Source organism: Lynx rufus, unplaced genomic scaffold (assembly GCF_022079265.1).
Source record: "Lynx rufus isolate CCGP_SWC_20201006 ecotype Redwood Valley unplaced genomic scaffold, mLynRuf1.p SCAF_21, whole genome shotgun sequence".
Classification (NCBI taxonomy): Eukaryota; Metazoa; Chordata; class Mammalia; order Carnivora; family Felidae; genus Lynx; species Lynx rufus.
In genome coordinates this window covers 3,828,173-3,851,794 of record NW_025814836.1, presented here as the reverse complement: position 1 = coordinate 3,851,794, position 23,622 = coordinate 3,828,173, and the positions used below count along the sequence as shown (strand labels likewise).

At 44.0% G+C, this 23,622-nt stretch overlaps 1 protein-coding gene across 1 annotated transcript in view; it reads right to left on the bottom strand.

Moving 5' to 3' along the window:
* Positions 1–3,886: 3,886 nt before the first annotated feature.
* The window catches only part of ATP10A (ATPase phospholipid transporting 10A (putative)), a 190,628-nt gene continuing 170,892 nt past the window's right edge, over positions 3,887–23,622 (bottom strand). Inside the window, 12 exon segments of the mRNA XM_047086853.1 lie at positions 3,887–4,014; positions 4,017–4,531; positions 4,700–4,887; positions 5,369–5,473; positions 5,551–5,631; positions 8,190–8,390; positions 12,010–12,135; positions 15,453–15,529; positions 18,344–18,671; positions 20,162–20,346; positions 23,110–23,236; positions 23,330–23,433. Coding sequence (XP_046942809.1) covers positions 3,887–4,014; positions 4,017–4,531; positions 4,700–4,887; positions 5,369–5,473; positions 5,551–5,631; positions 8,190–8,390; positions 12,010–12,135; positions 15,453–15,529; positions 18,344–18,671; positions 20,162–20,346; positions 23,110–23,236; positions 23,330–23,433 — 2,165 coding nt within the window.

Genomic DNA, 23,622 nt, shown 5'->3' with positions numbered 1-23,622 from the left:
TGGCTTCCATCCACTCCCCGCTTCTACACTGTCTACGACCAAACCGTCTGCCTGCCAGGAGGCACCTCCCTTTTTATCTCCAATGAGGCTGTGTTTCCAAACTCCTAACTTCTGAGGGCCCTACAGCTTTGACACACTCACACCCTTGGGGTAGGGTCTCACCAAACAATGGCTGGGTGCCAGCCCCACCCTAGGAATGTTCATGCGACCCTGCTGCTGATGCCCAGAGACAGTGGCTGGGTGCAGCCTGCCCCAGAAAAATTCATGTGTTTGTGTAGCAGCAGCATTTCAGGATTATGGTAAATCACAACACACATCTGGCACCAGGCTTCACCCTTAATGTCCTTATTCCAACACCAGTAAATGTGACTGTTCTCTGGGATCACTGGGAGCTTTGACTGTAGGGAGACCACACAGCCTATACCAAATGCCCTCTCAGCAGGGGAACCATCCCTAACTGTGTGGCCCAAGGACCCCTCAGACCTCACTGTCTGCTCCTGGGGATTTGCCCTTCCTATCAGAGCTCCACCAGGTATCGAGCTGCAGAGTTTCAGACTCTGTGCTCCCCTGTTTATGGAGACTTAATAGTATTTAAACCCTCTCCTTTTTCCTTTCTCCCTTTCTAAGTCTCTTACAGGTGTTTCCACTTTCTTTCTCTCCAGCTGCTTTCAGGGGAGTGCTTTTCCTGTACTCTCCCCAATCACTGGCCTCTCTCTGGAAGCAAAAAATAGATCCCTACCCTCCGTGGCTCTCTTCCTTCGTTCTCTCTGTGCCATGTACCTGCCAAGTTCTGTAGTTCAAGTTGTACAGATTGTTGTGTTAATCCTCAGGTAAGTCTTCTAGGTGTGCAAGCTGGTTTGGTGTTGATCTAGCTGCATTTCAGGGATGAGAGAGGCAAAACAAAACAAAACAAAACAACTTCCATGTTCTTCTGTCATCTTGACCCCACCCCTGGTATTTTAATTTTTGTTAGTGTTGGTGACTTAGATCTTTTCCTTCCCCCATTATGCTCTATAGGGTTTGTTTTCCTCATAGTCAATTTATTGCTTCTTATTATTAGCCCTGAGCACTATTTAATTCAGATTTTTTAGGCATATAAGCATATCATGTGTAAGTAAGTAATGATAATTTGGTCTCTAATTCCAATACCCATTCTTCTCAAAACTTCATGTCTTATTGCATTAACCAGAAATTCCAGAAAATATTAAACAAAAATGGTTTATAATAAGCAACTCTCCTTTAGCTCTTATTTTAACAAGAATGCCTTCAGTATTTTCACTATTAACATTTACTTAGGTTCATCAGACATTCTAAGAGCTAGGTTCTAAAACATTTTTTTTAAATGTTTATTTATTTTATGCAAATGGGGTTGGGGCAGAGAGAGAAGGAGACACAGAATCCAAAGCAGGCTCCAGGCTCTGAGCTGTCAGCACAGAGCCCAATGCGGGGCTCATACTCACCAACTGCGAGATCATGACCCGAGCCAAAGTCGGAGGCTTAACCGACTGAGCCACCAAGGTGTCCCTGAGAGCTAGGTTCCATATGCTAGTGGTAAGAATACAAGGTGAAGAGGACATAAGATGAGGCCTCCAAGAAATTAAAACTGATTTAGGGTTTGAAGTAGGCATTGTGTATAATGTCAAATGGTTAATCTTGCCATTTTGTCACTAGGGGAAGAAGTCGCCTTAGAAAGCCAGATTTCTTATTTAGATTTGTAATTAGGATTGGGTGACATATATTTCCCAGTGATTTTTTTGAGATAATCATGCAGTTCAATCTATACCATGTTCATTTTGAGATCAAACTTGCTTGTGATGGATTATCATTGTAGGCTTCTATTAATGTTCATCTTCCTACAGAGCAGTGGACAATGCCCTTTACAATGTTTATTTCTCTGAAATGGTTTTGGTATGCATATTCCCAAAGCCACCTCCTGGATCATATCATTTTCCAAGAGGAACTATCTATGGAGGAGAGAAGTCCTCCAAAGGTCAATTGTGAGTGCAGGAAAATCTGGAAGCTGGAGCATTCTGAACTCTGATAATCAGGGAAATGTGCATATAGTTCTTCTTGTGCTTTGTGCTAACAACCATTACCCTAACTCAGGAAAGCACAGTGTTGTGCATCTTCCTAAGTTCCTTTTGTACGTGTTGCTATGAGAACAGATGAGGCACCCTTAGGCATGCAGGGGGAGGATTGGGACAGTATCACCTCCCATTCTTCTGGCTGCTGAAACTCTTTCCACTCCTCATTCTCTCTCACCGCTCTAACAGGACCCAGATATTCCTCTGAGAGTCCACTCATGCAATTCAGGTTCTTGGAAGGAAGCTGACTTCTCTTCCAGCTCTAGCCAGAAGCTCCACTCATTCCCCCTCACTTTGACAGCAACTGCAACTTGTGCAGCTTGAGCTGAAGAAACCCAGAAGTCTGGGAGAATGTGGAGAGCAACAGCCTCTCTTCTGCACAGTGGGATGGCTCCAGCCATGTCATCAATATGAACAGAATCAGCCTTAAGACAAAACTGACCTCAGAAAGCTCAGGGCAGGAGGAATGGTGTAAAGCCCCAGGTCTGAGGTGCTGAGTTCAATGGTTCTAAAGCCCAATGTGTCTCTGGCCTTGTAGACATCGAACCCTGTCTTTTTCTTTCTATATAACTAGATGGGGTGCATCTTCTATCTTGTTCAATGAGCCACACACAATGGATAACCAGCCATTCTTCCTGATATGCTGTGCTCAGGAACTGCTTGCTCCTGAGATCCTCCACACTTTTTGTACCTTGCTGTTCTTAGGGACACCCAGCCACAAGACACCTAAGCAAGGGTCACATGATGCTCACTTCACATCACTAGGCTGAACAGAGCAACTGACTCACAGCTGATGGCAAAGTGCAAAGAGAAGTCTCTGAAGAGGAAATGATATATCATTAATGGTCTTGGATATTTAAATTTTTTTCCTCCTTTTCCCACTGTTTAGAGTAAGAGAAATAATGACTTGTAAGATAAATGCCTAAAGATACACACTTAAAAAGCCTTGTCTCTTGGAAGGAAGGATCTGGTAGGTGCTGATAGCCTGGTGCAGGGAGCCATGGTATAAACCTAGTGTTACAGTGTGCAGCTTTCATGACACCCTGCTGTATCTTGCATGGTGTCTAAAAGTGTCCTGTGGTACTTAGAACATGTTGTTAGGTCACATATTCATAACTTCACACAACAGTGGCAACAGGACATATTCTCTTTGCAAAGTGAAAGTTTTTATTGCTTGTTATGATTTTGACAGGCAAAACCCTACATAGGGACTGTAATACCTACAATACCTATAAAGTGATCTTTATAGAATGCCTGAATAGACTTCAACGTTAGGATGAACTCCACGCATGCATTCTCTCTTTCCTTTTTCTGGGTGAAGCGGAGCCCAGCTCTCCCAGGTTGGTGGAGGCAGGGCAAAGGAACAAGGACAAAGACAGAGAACCTGCATTCTTGTCCCATCATCTCCCCTCACTACTGGCCATACCCACCTGGGATTCACTGAGCTCACACACACATTTTCAAGTGGGGAAAACCAAGGTCATGCATGTTGAAGAAATTCAATCATATTGCATTTTCTTATAAAATGAGATGAAAAAAATAAATCTAAACACACTTTTCAAGTGTTTCTTTTCTTTAAATTTTTATATATGTTAAATCTCTTATTTTCCTTTTCAACATATTCTACTTAGAACTTTTAAAAAATAAATTTTCTTTTTGGTACCTTTCATTTCCCGTGTTAGCCTTGGAAACATAAAATACATCTCACTAGAACTCTTCTGTGCAAAATAATAAACATAAATAATATTAACATCTAAGTTATATAAAAAGAGGCCATTTCAAGGTTTTCACTGCTACTGCCATCAGCTGTGGTCCCTGGAAGATGCTCCTAGAAATAGTTGGTGGTCTGCCCATTTAAGCCACACAGATCCTGGTCTGGCTGAGGTGGGTTAGGCAAAAATTCACTGTCCCTCTTGTCCATCTGTAAACTACTTCGAGAGAACTGTAAGACACTTCCTAGCCCATTGACCAGCGAGAGGGGGGAAATCCAGTTGAATGAGCTGAAGTTGGGCAGGTTGAAAATGGACGACAGGGAGGCTGCCCTGCTGGTGCTGGTGGGTTTCATCTTGGAGTCCCCAGGACACCCTTCCAGGATAGCCTCCCTTGGCATGGAGGACCCTGGGGACTGACTGCTCAGTCCTTCTAGAAGAATGTCCTCCCTTAAGGGCACATTCATGTCAACCACACTGGGCTCCCCACGAGCTTCTGGGGAGCAGGCTGGCCGCTGCATATGCCAAGATGCCTGTGAGATGCAGTCCCGGGAGAGGGATCCAGAGGTACTGATTCTCCTCTGTTCAGACGATTCAGTTCTGGGTTCTCCTGGGAGGTGTCCCTGAGCAAAGGTCTCTTTGGGAGCAATGAGTTTCTTGGGGGACCTCTTGGCCATCTGGCGCCCCAGCTGAAGTTGGGTGGGGAAAAGGCTCCCCTGCATGGCTTTGAAAAACAATCTGGAAAGAGCATATAAAAAACAGTTATCCGTGGATAGAGCTTTTGAGTTTTCTGAGACTTGCACAATGTAAAAACACTGAGAATGTTTATATATTCTGAGATATATAAAGCCTGAGAATGCTACAGAGCTCACTTAGGACTTGAGGGACACTGTCCCTTATACCTACCTGGGAAGCAATGCAGCAACAGGTGCTATGAGACAAGTCAAGTAAAATACGGGGTCGCCCAGTAATGTTTGCATAGTCCAATAAGGATTGGATGGAGGATAACACGTTGCACAAGAAGCATTGTAAATCAAAGCCACAGTGAAAAATAAAAGGATACTGAAGCCACAAGCTATCCAGTTGAGCCAGGTCTAAGGGGAAAAGAGAAAGACAGGACTTTTATTTCAATAAAAATGCACTGGTCAACTGTGAGCGGGTAGCTGTTCTAAGGGTTTAGCAAAAACACAGGTCTTTGGCATAGACAGCCAGGAGGCCTTGATGAGGCTGCCTTCAGCATCTATGGACCAGCCTGGACACAGGGAGATGGAAGTCAGGGATATGAATGAAAGGAGAGGGGGAAAGGGGGTGGGACATGAGGTAGAGGAGGAGGGGAGAGAGGGCAGGAAGGAGCTTAATGCTGCCCAGGTGAAGTATTTGTGTCAGGATGCAGCAGTTCCCACACCAGGGGCTCCATACATGTGGCAGGCCCACATATTTGTTTTCCTTATCCACAGTGAGGCTAGCTTTGTAGTAACCTGTCTGCTCAGAAACCTTCTAGATGTCATGGAATCTCCCTGGGAGTGTGGGGCCCGCAGCATCAGCACCCTTTGGGATCATGTCCACAGCACTTACCCAGGTCTTGGTTTCAATACCAAGGTGCAAGAGGAAGGTGAACAGCGCGATTGCTGTTATGGGGGTCCCCCAGGTAAACACATCTGTGTCTGAGTCATAGTAGGCCTGAAAGACAGCAGTGTCCTGTGTCTGTGGGTCACTGGATGAAGCTGATTAAGAAAGACTGCCAGGTGTCAACTTACCAGGTAAGGAATGAAAAAGCAAACCAGGCTCTGGAAGGCAGCATCAGCCATGTTTAACCAGAAGGTACGTGGCCGATATTCCTGAGACACAAAAACAATCACAGATTACAGGGAAGTGTACATCTCTTCAAATGATGTTTTCCAGTAGCTACAGGGCCTATAGATATCACCCTAGGGCAATTTGCTAATTCAGGACTTTTGGTGCTTGAGGTCCCAGAGGGCTGAGGAAAAAACACAATGCAAACATCTGCAGAGGCATCCAACTGAGTCAATCACTGAGAGCATCTGTATACAAGACCAGCTACAGTAGTTCTAGGCCAACAACAGACAGATAAAACCATTTTCTAAAGCCTATGGGGAGCATTTTCCTAGGGTAGACACAGCAGCTCAAATTCTGGACATCTTGCTCCAATTTGAGTCCTTCTACTCCTACTTTGTCAGGGTTTTGCACCCTTTGTTGGTGGGTCTTTTAGAATGTTTCTTAAAAGTGTCTTTTAAAATTAGATCATGGATGTATTTAATGTCAAAATAAAAAAGCTGTACACTGGGGGACCTGGGTGGCTCAGTCGGTTAAGCGTCCAACTTCGGCTCAGGTCATGATCTCATGGTTCATGAGTTTGAGCCCCATGTCAGACTCTGAGAGCCTGGAGCCTGCTTTAGAGTCTGTGTCTCCCTCTCTCTCTGCCCCTCCCCTGCTGGTGCTGTCTCTCTTTCTCTCTCAAAAATAAATAAACATTTAAAAAAATTAAATAAAAAAAAGCTGTACACTGAGGGCAAAAATGACCTTGATGTGGACTGATCAAGCTTTCATTAACTGGGTAACAAAATGTGTACTGGACTCTGAGTTCCTGAGCAACTGGGGCTGGTACTGGCTTGCAGGAAATGTAGATTGGACTGAATGAGCATTTACTGAGCAGTTAAGAAAGTGCTGGTTAGGTCCTTCCTTCAGTTCCCTAGTTCCACAGGACAAACTCCCTGTGTCTGGTTCCCTAGGCCAGCCTCAGCTGAGGCTGAGCTGAGGATAAGAGGCCCAGCTGAGCACAGGAATTTCTCCATTGACAGGCAACTAGCAAAGGCCCTCCTCATTGGCCAGACCCTCAGTAGCTCCTACCCTGCAGCCCAACCCCCTGTCCCCCTCCCCACCCCCCCCAGCTGCCTAAGAGGGAACTCAGTTGCAATGAGGGTGATCAGGGGAGTCAATTTAAAAGTAAACAAGTTCTAAATTAGAGACTGTTGTAGTTGTAAGAGATAGGGAGGATACATATGCATACATATGATGATTCCAACTAGCAAAAAGAAGCACTTAGAGGGCCTGAGTTATTTATTTTTATATGAAATTTATTGTCAAATTGGTTTCCATACAACACCCAGTGCTCATCCCAACAGGTGACCTCCTCATTGCCCATCACCCACCTTCCCTTCCCCCCAAACCCCCATCAACCCTCAGTTTGTTCTCAGTATTTAAGAGTCTCTTATAGTTTGCCTCCTTCCCTTTCTGTAACTTTTTTCCCTCCTTCCCCTTCCCCCTGGTTGAGTTTCTCAGGACCCACATATGAGTGAAAACACATGGTATCTGTCTTTCTCTGCCTGACTTATTTCACTTAGCATAACACTATCCAGTTCCATCCACATTGCTACAAATGGCCAGATTTCATTCTTTCTCATTGCCAAGTAGTATTCCATTGTATATATAAACCATATCGTCTTTATCCATTTGTCAGCTGATGGACATTTAGGTTCTTTCTATAATTTTAGAGGGCTTTAAATGATGGGAGGACTAGCTGGTAATCAGCAGTCAATCTATGTGGTATATTGATGTAAACATGTATTTATATCTGTTTGAATTCACTTATTCTCTCAATGTTTTCCCCATGGGTTTATCTTCTGGTTAAGTCCCATTCAAAATAATCACACTGTGGATGGGGGATAGGAGGTTGTTTTAGAAAAATTCCTGCTCTGGGGCATCTGGGTGGTTCAGTGGGTTAAGTGTCTGACTTCGCCTTAGGTCACTATCTCATGGTTTGTGGGTTTGAGCCCTGCATTGAGCTCTGTGCTGACAGCTCAGAGCCTGGAGCCTGCTTCAGATTCTGTGTCTCCCTCTCCCTCTGCCCCTCCCCTGCTTGTGTTGTCTCTCTCAAAGATAAATAAATGTTTTAAAAAAAAAGATTAAAAAAAAAAAAAAAAAAGAAAAATCCCTGCTCAGGAGTCAGCCACCTGGCCCTGACTTCAACTCCAAGTGGATTTTCCTTGAGTTCCTGGAGATTCTTGGTGTAGAGACAGTTTTCACCTCACTATACTTTTTCTTTAAAGCTCCCTCTTTTTTCTTTTTTTTTTAGCTTTATTGAGGTAAATTGATACACAAAACCTGCACACATTTAATATATACATCTTGATGGGTTTGGGCATATGCATACACCAGTATACTGTCACTCCAACCAATAACCTCACTCTACTTAATGTACGGCACAATCAAGTAGATAGAATCCATTTTTTTATCCCACTGGTCATTTTCCACAATTTTAACAATTTCTCCCAGGGTGTCCAGTTAAAGGGAGGTGTGAAGACTTGCACTTTCTGTAAGGTGAACATGGAGAGTGGGAGGGCCAAGATAGGAAGTGGGTACAGGAAGGGTCCCTCACCTCCATGTTCTGACCACTCTTGTAGAGCTGTGGTTCAGTCAGCAGCACATCAGCTGGCACATCCTTGTCCAGCACCCCAGTCACAAGCTGGGGAAGTGACGAGAAGAGCAGATTAAAGAAGATCAGATACCACTGGTCAATCATAGCAGATGCAGAGAAGCCACAGTAAAACTGGAACCAAAACAGGAGGCCCACAAACATCTGAAATCAAGAAAGGAAGAATGGGGATAAGCAATTCTTAGCTGTCCCTGCAGATTCTCATCCAAGGGATCTAAGAGTTTTGCAAAATTTGACTAACAAGATTAAACTTATTGACAACAATTTCCTCCAAAGATAGCCGTAACACTGTTGCTCTCTGTCTCTCCCTCATTTCCTTGAGTATGAAGGACCAGCAATGGGAGATGAGAATTCCCAAGCAGAGCCCATGGAGAGAGGACACTGGTACCAGCCTGTGAGAAATGCAGATTGGATGGAACAAGCATTTACTGAGCACTTATGAAAGTGCTGGTTAGGCCTTTCCTGACAGTCCCTTAACTCCACAGGACAAATTCCTTATATCTTGTTCCTAAGGCCAGCCGAGATAAAGTCCAGCTGAGTAGAAGAATTCCTCATAAAGGTCCAGCAGGGTCTAGGGTTGCTCACATTTCAAAAGGGTAAGCTGTGTTCTTCACCCATTGCAGCTTTTCCCTAGTACCTCTCCTCTGTGATAGTAAACTAAACCTACTTGTGTTACATCCCAGATCTTGCCACTGTCTTTAGTCACAAACATTTTCTGATGAAGAACAGTGGGAAATTATTGCTTCCCATGGCAAAGAGGACACACAGGAACATGGCAGAAGTCGGTAATGCTACCAACATTGGTGCCTTGACCAAGTCCTGATATCCACCGGGCACTCTGCTGGCAGGTGAGCTGTAGTTATTATCACTGGTTATTACAGCTACCCCCCACTTTGCCAAATAGTAAAGTGAAGACCACGGAGCTTGAACAGCCTCTTCAAGTCCATGCTCAGTAGGAGTTGGGTGGATCTCTTCCCACTATCACTGAACATCAGTGGCTTGAGTGTATTTACATGAGAGCATGGCAGTTTAGTGATGGCAAAGCATTTACACTTATAAGTTGTACACTTATCAATTTGGCACAGATCATTTAACCCCTTTCTGCTTCAGTGTCCTTGTCCATGAAATGGGCATCCCAATGGTACTTAGCTATGGGTTGTTGTAAGGATTAATGAACTTATGCATTTAAAGTACTCACAAGAGCTCCTTGTGAGGACTATAGGTACTCACTTATGGTTTGTACAGTTAGCAGTACAGTTATTTTCTTAGCCTCAAGCAGGGCCAGCGTGTTTACCCCATTTAGAGAAAAGGAAACTCAAGTCCAGCATGTTAAATGACTTAACTATGGTCATTGTATAAGTAATAAATCCAACTTGTTCAGCCACTTGTGGGTCTGGGCCTGGAGGGCATGGACACTCCCAGGACAGAACACGGTAGAAGAACATTCTCTGCTGGGGACCACAGGTAATGGCCTGGGTTTTAGTTCTGGAGCTGTCACTGTCTCTTTCTGACCTTGACTCAGTCACTTACCTTCTCTGAGCTTTGGTTTCTGGACCTGAAAATGGCTTGCTCTGAAGATCAGAAAAAATGACACGTTTCCTCCAAGTCTTGTTCCAGTCTATGACCCAATGCAACTTTTCCCTTCCACACTGAAAACTAACAAACTTGGATTTTTCATTGACTTTCTTCTATTCTCACTCCGATTGTTGACTTTCACCCACCCCCATAGGCTCAGCCTAATGAGTCATCAATGAGCAACTAGAATCAGGAGAAAGAGGAGGAAAAGTACTTAAATAATTGAGACTTTTTTTTCCCCTGTAGTACCAAAAAGACTTCTTCCCAAACTACTGTTGCTATGGAAACTTTCCTTCTCTCCTAAAACTAATGAATTTCTCACTTTGGGAGGCAGGGTGATTTTCCTTGCACTTCTCAACTAGATTAAGTGCTTGTTAACAGAGGCCCTGCATCTTATGTGGAATAAAGACAAGTACCCCCTCCTTCTTCCATTCCCTCCAGGACAGATTCATTATGGCAGGCAGGAGGCTGTGCTCATTCAGGTAGCCACTCTGGCACTCATTTACAACTAAAATGTTGAATTTCTTCCCCTCAGTCTGTGAAATTTTCATGAGGAATTACAGAGAATAGACCTCAATTCTCATGTTTTGCTTTTAGAAAACAATCAGAAAAATCCCTAGGAAGCAAAAAAACTTGCTCAAGATTGCATAAGTAATTAATGACAGAAAGAGAGCTAGGGTTCCATCTGCCCAGCCCCACTCATCTGTACTCAAGCACCCATTCACCTCTTTGGGAACTGGGAACCTCTAAGTTTGCAACTATATGCATGGAGACCTCAGCTCTGGGGATGCAATGCTAGCATGGCACAGACTTCCTTGGACAGAATCCTAGGCAGAACCTAATCTGAATTAATTTCCAGGACCCAACCTACCAATCAGACATGCCCTGACTGGTCCTGAGTATCTGTATTCATTTTGCTAGAAGACATTTTGAAAATGGATGAGGGTGAGGAGGCAAGAGGGTTGGGAAAGATAGGTAGGTCTAAATCTCCAGAACAAACAAGAACAAGAGGCATACCGGTGGCAGTTTAGACTTAGTATGATTTTTAAGTGGAATTAATGGGAAAGAAATAAGAAATATATCTTTTCATTTATTGTGTATTTTATTCTTTTTCAGAAGAGTATAGGATGACCTTGACATTGGAATTGTGGTATCCAATGTGATAGATTTGTGGGACTACCCTGAAAGATCACTTACACCAAGAGTTTATTTCGTCTGTTTATACATTCAGCCACAAGCTATCAGAGACAAGAGCAACACATACCCACTCAGCAACTTCTTAGCAAAATGTCTATCCCTCACCTACAAGAAGGGCAGGGTTCAGAAATGGCCATGGTATCCATTCTGGAGGGCTATGGAGAAAGACGCTTGTCTGCCAAGGTCTTAGTAATAAAAGAACTAAGAATTAAACATTAGGATCAACATGAAATGGAGAAACGTCCTGGATTAGAGCCTCTGGAGAGAGAACTGTCATCAGCCAGCCTGGGTATGACCCAACTGGAGCGTCAACTACAGACTGAGCTGGCCAGAAGGGGGCATGTCTGCCCTGCCAGCACAGAAGAGAGTGTGGCAAGACCCTGCTGGTGGCCCTGTTCCTCGAGCCCTAAGCTTGCATTCTGACTAGGGGACTGGCACACTGGCCCAGTGTGGGTATGTTTCAACAGAGGCTGTTCAATATTGGAATCCCAGCATGACTAAGTCCTGTCATTCTGATTCCAGGACTGCCAATACACTCCTACTTGTCACTGGATTTCCTGACTGCTCCAGAGTGAGCAATGATCAGAGGACTCCTGTCTGTGGACACCTCAGCAGTCTGCTCCTGAGAAACACATTAACAGAGTGGTTAAGAGTTGGGAGCCAGATGAACTGGGGTTAAATGCTGCCTTGACTACTCACTAGCTGTGTGACCTTGTGCAAACAAGTGGACATTCTTGTTTGATGCACCTGTTTCCACAACTTACTCCCTTGGAGGTGCAGTTACCCTCATGTGCCTGTGAGTTAGACTCCTGAGCCTATAGGGTGCAAGCCCAGGCCAGGCCTGGGGGAAGTTCACAAAGGCTGAGGAGGACGGAACCGACAGGAAGCCTTACAATGGCCAGTGGGCCACATTCAGGTGATGGTCCAATAAATCTCAGCTAAGGCTTTTTGAATTCAAACACTCTAGAAACCAGAAGTGTCAAATACCTACTGTATTTTTGTAGAAGAAGTACAGCACCATGTTGGCAAGTCGGGAATAGCACCAATGTCCATGAACAATTAAGAGTCTCTCAAGGTATCGGAATCTCGGCACTGCAAAGTCACTGGCCATCACTGCCTTGAAAGGGAGAGAAGTCCCTGTTATTGTTGACACCTTATTCCACCTAAGGTCTGTCATATCTTCCCCAAATACAAGGCAAACATGCATGGAGAAATCCAGTTTCAAACACAAATGTACATGTGACTGGCCAAGGCACACTTTACCAGGATTTCCCTTATTATCTCGTTCAGTTAAAAAAAAAAATCAATCTCAACAAGCACTCTAGTTCAGGGATATCATTTTATAGAAGTCATTTAAGATTTAAAATATATGTAATTGATTTTTACAAGTTTTTGTTTTCCAATAATTTTTTTTTATTTTTTTTTATTTTTTTAAAAAAAATTTTTTTTTCAACGTTTATTTATTTTTGGGACAGAGAGAGACAGAGCATGAACGGGGGAGGGTCAGAGAGAGAGGGAGACACAGAATCGGAAACAGGCTCCAGGCTCTGAGCCATCAGCCCAGAGCCCGACGCGGGGCTCGAACTCACGGACCGCGAGATCGTGACCTGGCTGAAGTCGGACACCCAACCGACTGCGCCACCCAGGTGCCCCTCCAATAATTTTTTTAACAAGCAAAAAACAAAAACAAAAGCCCAGAGATGTACACAGCTTCTCTGCTATTCTCCGCTCTCTGATGTTTTATTCATATTAGGATCTCAACCCAGAGATGAACCAAAGCTGCCCCTTTTGTATGCATCCTGGCAGTTGACCATCCGGATAGGTATGTTTTGGGTCCTTCTCCTCAGGAGCCACAGGTGATAAGCAAGGCCAAGCCTATGGCTCTGCAGGCCTTCACATAATCCAGTCCCAGAAAGCCGCTAAAGGGCAATGGGTGTCCACTCCACCCAGAAGACAGTGGGGGAAAGCAGGTTTCCTCCATGGACAGGAAAGATGACTGGGGGTGGAAGCTTCCTCTCACTTCACTCAGCATCATGCTCTATACAATTAAACTGGGCCAGAAAAATGCCATCAAAATTATATCTTTTGTACCCAGAATAACTTAGACCCCACCATATAATGAATTTTTCTATGTGGGAAAAAAAAGTTAAAGAAAATATCAGGAAAAGATAGATTTCTGCTTATCTTTGAAGGATTGTTCTATACAAAAATGTCAGTCTGCTTCATTTATTTCCCTATAGTCAAATAACTCCTAGAAAATAGTAGATCACACTTAATGTGGTCTTCTGTGGATCAGAATAATGTAATTATACATGACAGAAAAGTGAGAAGCCTTAGAATGTCTGCTTTCTGAATCAAAAGTTAAGGATTTCAAAGCAAATACTGTTTCTATACCTCTTTCTGTCACCACTGGAGTTTGGAGGGCTTTGTGTATTCCTCTCCAGACTTCTGACACTCCTTCCTGCCTCCAAATCTAGGCCCCAAATCCACTGTTTGTCCCTCTGTCAAGGTGGATCCCAGCTAGGTTAGATCCTCCATGCAGAAACTAGTGTTTCTCTTTGATGGCATTTATTACAATTGTGACTATTTGTGAACATTTAAAATATGTATCTGTCTTCCCAGCTTTTTTCTGGACATTCCATGAGAGCCAGGATAGTAGAGGTTGTGATCACCCTGAATCCTGAGTTCTGAGTCAGTGCTTGGCCCCATGAAGTGATCAATAAACATGGGGAACTAGATGACCCCATGAAGACCAAGCTTCTTGGAGATGCAGGATCTCCTTTGTCCAATTGGGATAGCTTCTCCCATCATGCTCTATACAGTTAAAGTAACTGGGCCAGACAAATGCCCAGTTGGCTAATCTGGGAAGCTCCAAACACTCTCACTCATTCTCGATCTGCTCAGATTCCTAGTGTCACTGTTACCACAGAATCCCACAAAGTCTATCTTCCAAAGGGCTCACCTTTACTTACTGGACTAAAATGAAAGCAGGTAAATAGTCCCTGGGAACCTGAGCACTTAGAACAGTAAGAAAAGGTATCAGGACTTATTGTCGTCTTACTTAATGCATCCTTAATAAGAAGTGTGCCTTTAATAAATGCAAAAGTGTCCAGCAACATCCTACCTGGAAGTTATGCCCATCAAAGCTTTGTCTCAGTATGTGCCCTATGGCTTGGCTGTTCCCATCACTTCTCACATGATTTCAATCATGGATCTCTCTGGCCCCTGCCTTGAGGAAGTGAGTAGTGGTGGCAGCTCAGTCTCTTCCCCATCCAAAAACCTGACCATCTTTCACACAAAATGTATTTACTTGGTGCATTTCTCTTGCATATACTATTTATGGGCACTGCCCTGGTCAGCTTTTCACTACAGGAAACCGATGCAATGGCGGCGATAATGAAAACATCAAAATGAACCAACTATTATGATTATGTTTATCAATTCACCACCCTAACCCCTTCCCCTGGGCACACAGCACTAAAAGGCAGGGATGGAACCAACCCTGGGCTGCATTTTTAGTTTCACGGAAGAATTAAAACCACACAAGTAACATAGCACAGTGACAGGTCAGATGAGAGCAGGAGAGTAAGGCATGTGCTGAAATTGGGCCAAGAGGGAACTACTGTGTTTCTAGCTCAGGACTTTCCAACTTACTATTATTTGCATGTCAGGTAAGGAAATTAAGGAGTTCTGCACAGACCTGGCACATATTAAGCGTTCAATGAATAATTACTGATTGCATCAATGAATGAATCAACCAATGACTAAATGGTGACCAACATCTGGATTTTTAGGAGAAGAAAACAGGATAGATTGTTCTCTAAAATCTCCACCAAGTTAAAAAAAATGTCATGATTCAAAGCTAATCAAATGTTGGAAATTGTTGTGATACTACATCCAGAAGAAAGTTATTTTTAATTAACTCAGTTGTGATACTACATCCAGAAGAAAGTTATTTTTAATTAACTCAGTTGTTCAACATATAAATCACATGTTGAGAACCAACATAGTGACAAATGAAAAAGGCAGAGACTAATTTTCATGTGAGTCAAGATGGCTACTTTCAATTTTTATAATGATACCAGGTTCCAACTGTCCTACAGCAGATTCATTTTTTCAAATGGTTATCTCTAATGTTTAGGAACAGCAAAACATGCCCTCCAAGGATGAGCCATAAATAGCCATAGTGGTGATGACTCACCTTGCCTTACTCTGTTCCACTTATTTCACAAAAATATACTTATAGACACAGGCAAAGGTTTTTACTGCTTCATAAACATGAAGGACTAGCCATCTTCCACCTTATCATCTACTACTGGCTTACAACCATCATGTTTTATTAAAGGCCAATCCTTTAGCTTACTTGACAAAGTTCATAGCAAGGTATGTCAGTGGGCCACTTGGACACATAGGACAGTCCTGATTGGTCTTTACCTGCATGCCCTCCTGGCCCGAGATCCCCACACCCACATCTGCCACCTGGATCATGCTGACATCATTGGCTCCATCTCCTAGAAACAGCACAGGCAGGAAGAATCGTTTGAATTGAGGTGCACAGAATCAAATGGCTTGACGGATCTTCATGGGGTCCCTATTGGGCTGAGTCCTGTGAAAGGGTCATGGGGATGAGTGAGGAAGAGGCAGTACAGAGTCTGCCCAGGAAATTGAGTTAAGCAGTCAGAAAAAAACATGGTGTGAGGTTTGGAACTGCCTGTCACATCAAGAGATGTTTCAGAAAGCAGGCTCGCATGGTAACCATTTTACTTAGTATTTGCTCTACATTATTGGCTCATATACCTATACAGAGAGCCCATAACACAGTGCGGTGTCTGGCACAATAAAGATGGTATCATCACCATTATTATTACTTACTGAACTCTAGCCTTTATCACATGTAGAATATATCAGTCAAGTCTATTCTAACTCATACTAACAGGAGTGGCTTTCTGAACTGAACAAAGGAGGTTAAATTCTGCCCAGCAAACTGTAGAGTTCTTTTTGTACACTGATTACCAGCAAGTTTATTAGCTATTGTGCTTGCCTTTAGGTCCTTTAAAGATGTAATAAAGAAGAACTTCTATTTGTTCAGTCAAGCTGCTGATGGTTAGAAAATGGTTAGGAACATAAAACATAGGTTAGAGGTCTCATCATCTTCAGGGAAAAGCAAGCAGAGACTTAAAGTCTTTGTCACTAAGCGACAATGACCATTCTTGGAATGGGGCAATAGAAGGGCCCAAATCCCAGAGTACCTCCCAAGTTTCAAATGTGCAAAAAGTACAGACATACAAGTTGGAGTGATTCATAATGTGGCTATAGGATATCTGTGTCCTATGATTTTCCTGTTCTTTATTGTGCTGGCCCAACATGAGTGATCAGTCAATATTTGTCACACTGAAATTCTGTGAAGTAGTAACAATCTCTGCAGCTTCTCCCACAATGTCCCAATCAAAGTGAGATATGGTAGGCAATAATGTTCTCTACATTATTAACTGCTAGACACCTGGGACTAGGTGCCATCAGTGCTTTCACTCATGGTCAAAGAAATGAGCGAAAGTTCTGATGGGTCATTACTTTCCCTTTCTCTTTTGAGATTCTATTTTGTTTTTTCTTTTCTTTGTAACCAACCAAGACTCTACCTCCATTTTTCAAAAATGAATACCATACACCAGTGATTCAGTGACTGATCCAGGCACTGATTAAGCTTTGAAAATGTGGTTTACTCATTTGTGTCTTACACCAACCTTACCAGGAGGTATGGTCCTCATGTCACCGCTGAGAGTTGCTCAGAGAAGCCTGCACCCAGCCTGCACACTCCTCAGCACCTACAAAACTTACTCAGGGAGCTCTGAAGGCCACTCCAGACACATGGGGGCAAAGGTGGTACTGAGACAGCCTCCTTTGGAAGGGGTCCACCCATGGAGACTTCCCACAGCCTGGACCAGGGAGTCATGGCTAAACATGTATTCACATCTATGCTCATCTCACTCCCCTTAGTGGTTACCACAGCCCTCAAGATGTACAGAGCTGTCTCGGGGCGCCTGGGTGGCGCAGTCGGTTAAGCGTCCGACTTCAGCCAGGTCACGATCTCACGGTCCGTGGGTTCGAGCCCCGCGTCGGGCTCTGGGCTGATGGCCCAGAGCCTGGAGCCTGTTTCTGATTCTGTGTCTCCCTCTCTCTCTGCCCCTCCCCTGTTCATGCTCTGTCTCGCTCTGTCCCAAAAATAAAAAAAAGATGTACAGAGCTGTCTCTATGACAACCACACTAAGGACCCCCGACCTCAGACCCAGACTCTACACTAACCTCAACCCTATCCTAATGTGAGAGGGTAGTAACCCCCACATCAACAAGGGGGGCTGTCACAGACCTTTTGCAGAAAATACTATAAATATTATTGATTAGTGAGGACCCTTTATTTCAAAACTAAATCTCACCTAGGTATGCATTCTATATTCAGGGAGACCAAAATTTTTGAGATCTGGGGGTCAAGGAGATCACTCTTTTCCCCAGGCTACCCAGTCTTTCCCAGCCCTCACCAGCAAGTGGTGCTGCTGAGACCCTGAACCTGGTTGGAGACCAGACCCCACCCAACCAGATGTGGGTGGGGATGGTGCCCTGGGAGGAGGAGACAGGGGAGGACCAGGTAGCACTGGATAGGAGCCTAGAAAGCTCTCCAGGCCAACGGTCTGCAAGGAAAAGCCACCATTAAATGCACAGTCCTTAAAGAAAGGATGTAAGATTTAGCAACTATTCACATGCTTATGTGAATTACATGTGAATTACATTTAATTACATGCTTGTCTTGGAACATTCAGCAAAATTCAAAGGATAAGAGGCAGTGGGAATTATGATCACCATCAAGTCTTTGGGCTCTTGTAGCATTATGGAGTCTTGGGACTCCAGTTGGCTCACAGTGACCGGAAACACCTGCAAAGGGCCTTCTTTCTAAGGTGTTCTGGGGTAATGGCTAGCATGCAGGGCTCTGCTGTGGCCGAGGCTGCCTGGAATGGCCGATCTCTAGTTTCCTGTCTTGCAGGAAACACTACATAAGTTCTGTCTTCTTAAACCATCATTGTATTACTGGCTTCCTATATATAGCTATAACTGTTGCTACCATAGTTTGTAATTTTCAAATCTACATTTTGTATTTCAAACAGGATGTCTGTTTCATTGTATTAGGTGTGATTTTAAGAATAGGAAAAAGAGCAAGGAAGTGTTTCCCTGTCTTACAGGAGAGCATAGAAGGGGTGGAAAATGCAGGAAGCAGCTGCACAAGATGGGGGCTACTCATTTACACAGGGCCCTGCCTGGCTAGCCTGGATACTTGCCTATGGCCAGGGTCATGGCCTTGAGCTTGCTTCTGACCAGTTTCACCACCATACTCTTCTGCAGAGGTGTCGAGCGACAGCAAAGGACTGACCGGCACTGCTTAGCGAGAAAGAGAAATTTGTCTTCTAGGTTTTTCTCAAGGGCATAGGCCAGACTTCTCCCGTCGATCACGAGGCTCGGGCTGGGGCCAGAGGTGGTAGACGTGGAGGGTGGGCAGAGAGGGGAGAACCCCACGCTCACGTTGTCTGTGGTCTTCTCAGGGGCAATGCGGGGGCTCCTGGACTGCACGTAGTGTAGGCACTGGTCTAGCAGGGCCTCACAGGCCTCCTGAAATGGGCATGAGAGGACAGTGCAATTCATTCAGCTGCGCCACAGATTACCTTCCTTGACACTCAAAGTCTGATCATCTCAAGGGCACCAGGCTGCAGGCTCTGCCCAGAAGGCCTCCCTCCTGAAACTGGGAAGTTAGCTGAAGATGAAGACTTTCCACATTGAAGAGGATGAACTTGTAGGGTTTTGATAAGATTCTACTTTTAATTTCCCATTGTACTATGTGGAGGTTAGATAGAATATCTTCATTTTGGAAGGCCTGAATGTATGTGGCTAAACTGGCTGGTTAGGCGAGGAAGCCTTATATGTACTTCTCCCTGGCTCTCTGAGGCCTTTACTCAGCCCTTCTTGTTTCTTCTTGAGGTACAAAGCCCTTTAAAAGTCTTTGTTATGATCATCCTCTAAGGAAGTGTAATTATCAGTGTTTCCCTAATGTCTCCAGTTGACCAGGGAAATAAATTTTTAAAAGCATACAAAAGGCTTTTACTGACAATGCCCTTTCAAAACTGTACCTGAATTCCAGAAAGAATAGGAACATTTAATGGGGAACCTGAGGGGTCAGGGGACATAAGAAAGACAACTATTTCCAGAAACAAACACACTCCAGGGAAGGCAAGTAGTTCTTGGCCCTTTATAGACAGTAAGCCCACTGGGTAAGCAATCGATTTCCTGCAATACACCCTGAAAATCCAGCTGTGTTCAGTAAGTGCTTATTAAGGAACTCTTGTACTTAGAAAAGTGAGTGAGACAAGACTTTGGCTCAGGTCATGATCTCAGTTTGTGAGTTCAAGCCCCACATTGGGCTCTGTGCTGACAGCTCAGAGTCTGGAGGCTGCTTCAGATTCTGTTTCTCTCTCTCTCTCTTCCCCTCCCCCACTCATGTGCATGCATGCTCTCTCTCTCAAAAATAAATAAATATTAAAAAAATTTTTTTAAAGAAAAAGTTGATGAATTGGACCTCATCATCAGTTCAAAAAGATGTTTCAAGTGGGATCTCACTCAAGGAATCAGAGCCCAGACCAGGGCTTTATGAGAAGTAGATAATCCCTACATACTTGATGATTTAATAGATAAATGTGATTGGATCAAAACCCTCTGTGCACAGTGGGGCATCAATGAGACAACCCATCCTGTCCTGAGTACATCAGTGCTGAATGGACTGGTTCCCTGGCTCATGTGACCTCATAAAAGACTTCTCCAACATTGTTGACAGGGGCAGGTCAGGGAAAACAAGTTGAACTTTGCATTTGTAAAGTCCAGATGTATGTCCCTTTGAAATTAAGAAATTCCAGCAAATTCCACAACTTCCTAGGCAATGACAAAAACATTCTAAGTGCCAGAAACACAACACAGGTGTAAACAGAGAGGTAGAGGGCAAAGGCCTCTCATAGCAGTTGTCAGAAATTGAAAACATTCCTGTTGCTGCGGGGGCTAGTTGGGTATGAAGCTGTCCCAGGTAGAACACAGGCTCCTGGAAACATACACACCTGGGACTCAGCATTCAGGGTGATGACTTCCTCATCATGGTCCAGCAGTTTGCAGGCATATGCAATGTTAATAGCGGTTTCTTGTTTGTCACCGGTGAGAACCCAAATCTGCAGGCCTGCTTGACGCAATTTAGCAATGGTCTCTGGGACTCCATCCTGCAGGCGGTCTTCAATCCCAGTAGCACCTGGTCAAATGTGCAACAGTGTATGTGATCCCCCTCCTCACATGCCCTCAGACCCTGATGGGGTACGAATGCCATCACCAACACACCAAAGATGCTGGCGTGACCCCATAGACTGGGAGCAGCTTGAGGCTGGTCTCATGTGGAAGCAGTCTTTGATAATTCATCATTTCAGGACAGTGGTAAACCCTTTCAATAACTCCCTCGATTGACACAGTCAAGAATGAGTCAGAATAACTGAGGCACTAAACACAATTCTCTGTTCATTTCCCAACAACAAAGCACTTCCAATGTTTTCTAACATGCAGCTAATTTTTAACTTAATAGATAACATGGAAACAAATCTTGTGGGGAAATGTTTATAATGACCATATTCTGAAGGATGAAAAAGCTTTAAAAATTATCCATTCCATGTAAAATTTCTGGTGAATGACATCCACAATATTTGCTCTCAGCAATGCTTACCATTATCTGTCTACACAGACCACACAAGCCATTATTTCTTGAAAGCAATGTTATCCAGAAGGTACTGTCCCCATAAATGTAAGTAATAAGCAGTGGCTTTCCCTAGGTAGGCCTCTGTATATTGGAACAAATCTACTCAGTGCCAAAAGATGCTCTCCAGGCTAGCCTCAGTTTTGTTCCTGTTGCCAACATAATGAGATTGTCTCTATCTCCCCTCTTAAAGTACAACATTGACTGAGGGCCCCTCATCAGCCCTACCTTTCTCTTTTATGCCATACTCATCCCTGTGATAAGAGGCTGCTATGGGCTGAATGTGTACCACTACTCCCAAAACTCATAGGTTGAAGCCCTAACCCTCAGGGTGATGGCATTAGGAGGTGGTGCCTTGGGGAGGTGATTAGGTCATCAGAGTGGAACACTCATGAATGGGGTTAGTGCACTTATAATAAGGGACACAGGAGAGATGATCTCTCTCTACCATTTATGGATACAGAAGGAGGACAGTCATCTGCAAACCAGCAAGACAGCCCTTTAAGGAACCAAAATGGCCAGTACTTTGATATGGGACTTCAGTCTCCATAACTATGAGAAAGCAATGTCTGTTATTTGAGCTGTCCAGTCTGTGTTATTTTGTTATGGCAGCCTGAAATGATTAAGATAGACACCACTTCCTTTTCTCTTCCTAAAACAGAGGAGTTGGCAGATGGAAGGAGGGTGGAGTCAAGGTATAATTGACCTACAAAAAGCATTCAATAACTTAAAGACACATCACCACATGCGGCTAAGTACTGGATCCTGTGCCTGTTTCTCACTCAGTGCTCCACTGCAGCCCTTCTGTTCACCCCAGAGAATTATCACCCAGCAGAAGGAAACTGGGATGTCAAAAGACAGAGTCACATGCCCAGGCTCTCATGGCCAGTAAATGACAAAGCCAGGACTGAACAACCAAGCCAAGGCTCCTAGCCTCTGAAAAAAGGAAAGGTAGGAGTGAAATAGTATAGGTGAAGAGACAGACTAGGGGCTCACAGCCAAGTCCTCAAATAGTTAGGTTTTACCTTCTTGGAAGGGGAAGAGATTTTATCTGTGTTGCTCCAGAGGGTAGGACAAGTGTCCACTGGAAGAAGAAACTGGGGAGGCAAATTTTACTCCACTCAAGAGTCAGAGCTCTCCAGGGAGAGTGCCCCACAGTGAAGGGTCAGAGAACTTAGACAGGCACACCTGTCCTCAGGCCAAGAGGACAAGCAGGATCCCCTGCCTTGCCAAAGGGTCTCATCTCTTTTGGAGAAGCATGTTCTAGATGTGAACAGTCCTAGCTCAGTAAATCAAAACCTGGCAGACTAGAAAAAACTGTTTCCAAGTGTTTTCATTTAATCACTCCCAGGGATACTGCTCATGATGTCTCTGGGCCTCTGGATCTTGGGCCTTTTTTTGTGCAGTGCATGCCCTCTTATAGGATACCACAGGCAGAAAAGAATATTATATAAAGTATGTATGTTATGCTACTAAATATATTATTAAGATCAATTAAATGTTATATTAGGTATGTATATATAGATATGTAGGTAGCCCAATTCCTTTGTCCAGGGAACAAGGGCAAATGAATTACAGCCTCTCTGTATTGAATGAAGAGATGAACTCCAGTTTCTCCATGCCCCAGGTATACCATCTGACTACTAGCACCACAGGATGTAGTGTGTGTATATACAGCATGATTACAAATGGTGCAGTCACAGAGAGCATGTATACAAAGACTCAGCTAATTTAATACAAATTTAATATTAAATATTTTAAATATTAAAATAAATACTCTTATAAATACTAATATGAACACAGTAGCAAATATGAGCACATTTTAGTAAAAAATGAGCTCATTTTCTTTTTCAACCAAATTGAATCCATGAAACATTCATAAGACATAAAGTGCAGCCATTTCTGGAGTCCAACAGTTTCTTTTTGTCTTAGGGGTAGGAGGTAGACTCAATAAGCATCAATTGTTGAGAAGCCTTGTTCCTCATCTCTATTTCTGTGGGAAAGCAGTGTTTAAGGGAAGGCAAGTCAGGTGTTGTCACTGGGTGTCTAGTGGGACAGTACATAGAACATCAAGAAACGGGACATGGTGTGAATGTTCAATCAAGGATGGTTGGTCCTGGGAGCCATGCTAGCATCAGGCCAGGCAATTCCTTAATCAAGGCCAGCATGTGAAGAGCTGCCAAAGACTGGAGCCATGTCACCTCACCATCCAGAACTGTCTCTGCAAATTCCATACTGCTCAGTGCAACGCATGCTCATGTGCATAATTACCCAACAGATGCAAATTTGTTTCCAGGCGAATGGCAGACTGGAAGAGAAGCTCTTCACGATTGTCCAGGGAGGATTCTGCTTCTAAATGACTTTGCAACCAACAGGCATACTCTTCTTCACTCAGAACCTACATGAGACACACTGATGAATCCAATGCAGGTGCTGAGCACTGTTGGGGCAGTGGTCAGCACGTGCACTTGTGGAGGGGGCACCCACTCACCCTTTTGGCAATGCACAAAGTGCGCAGACCTTCCACTGCGTACAGGTTGAGGTAATTCTGAGTCTTGCTTCGGATTTTCTTTTGATGCCTTCCTCTGGCGTCATCTAGGTTGGAATAGAAGCAGAAACACGGATGAGTAAGAACAGAGTCCAGCAGACTGCCCTGGACCACTCCATAAACCTCAGGTAGCTTTGCACAGTGTTGAAACAGCTCTACACATATAGCTGACACAGAGGAGAGGTCAGCACCACTCTAGATGTTCTAGCCTGGAAGCTCTTCTCACCCAGCTTCCA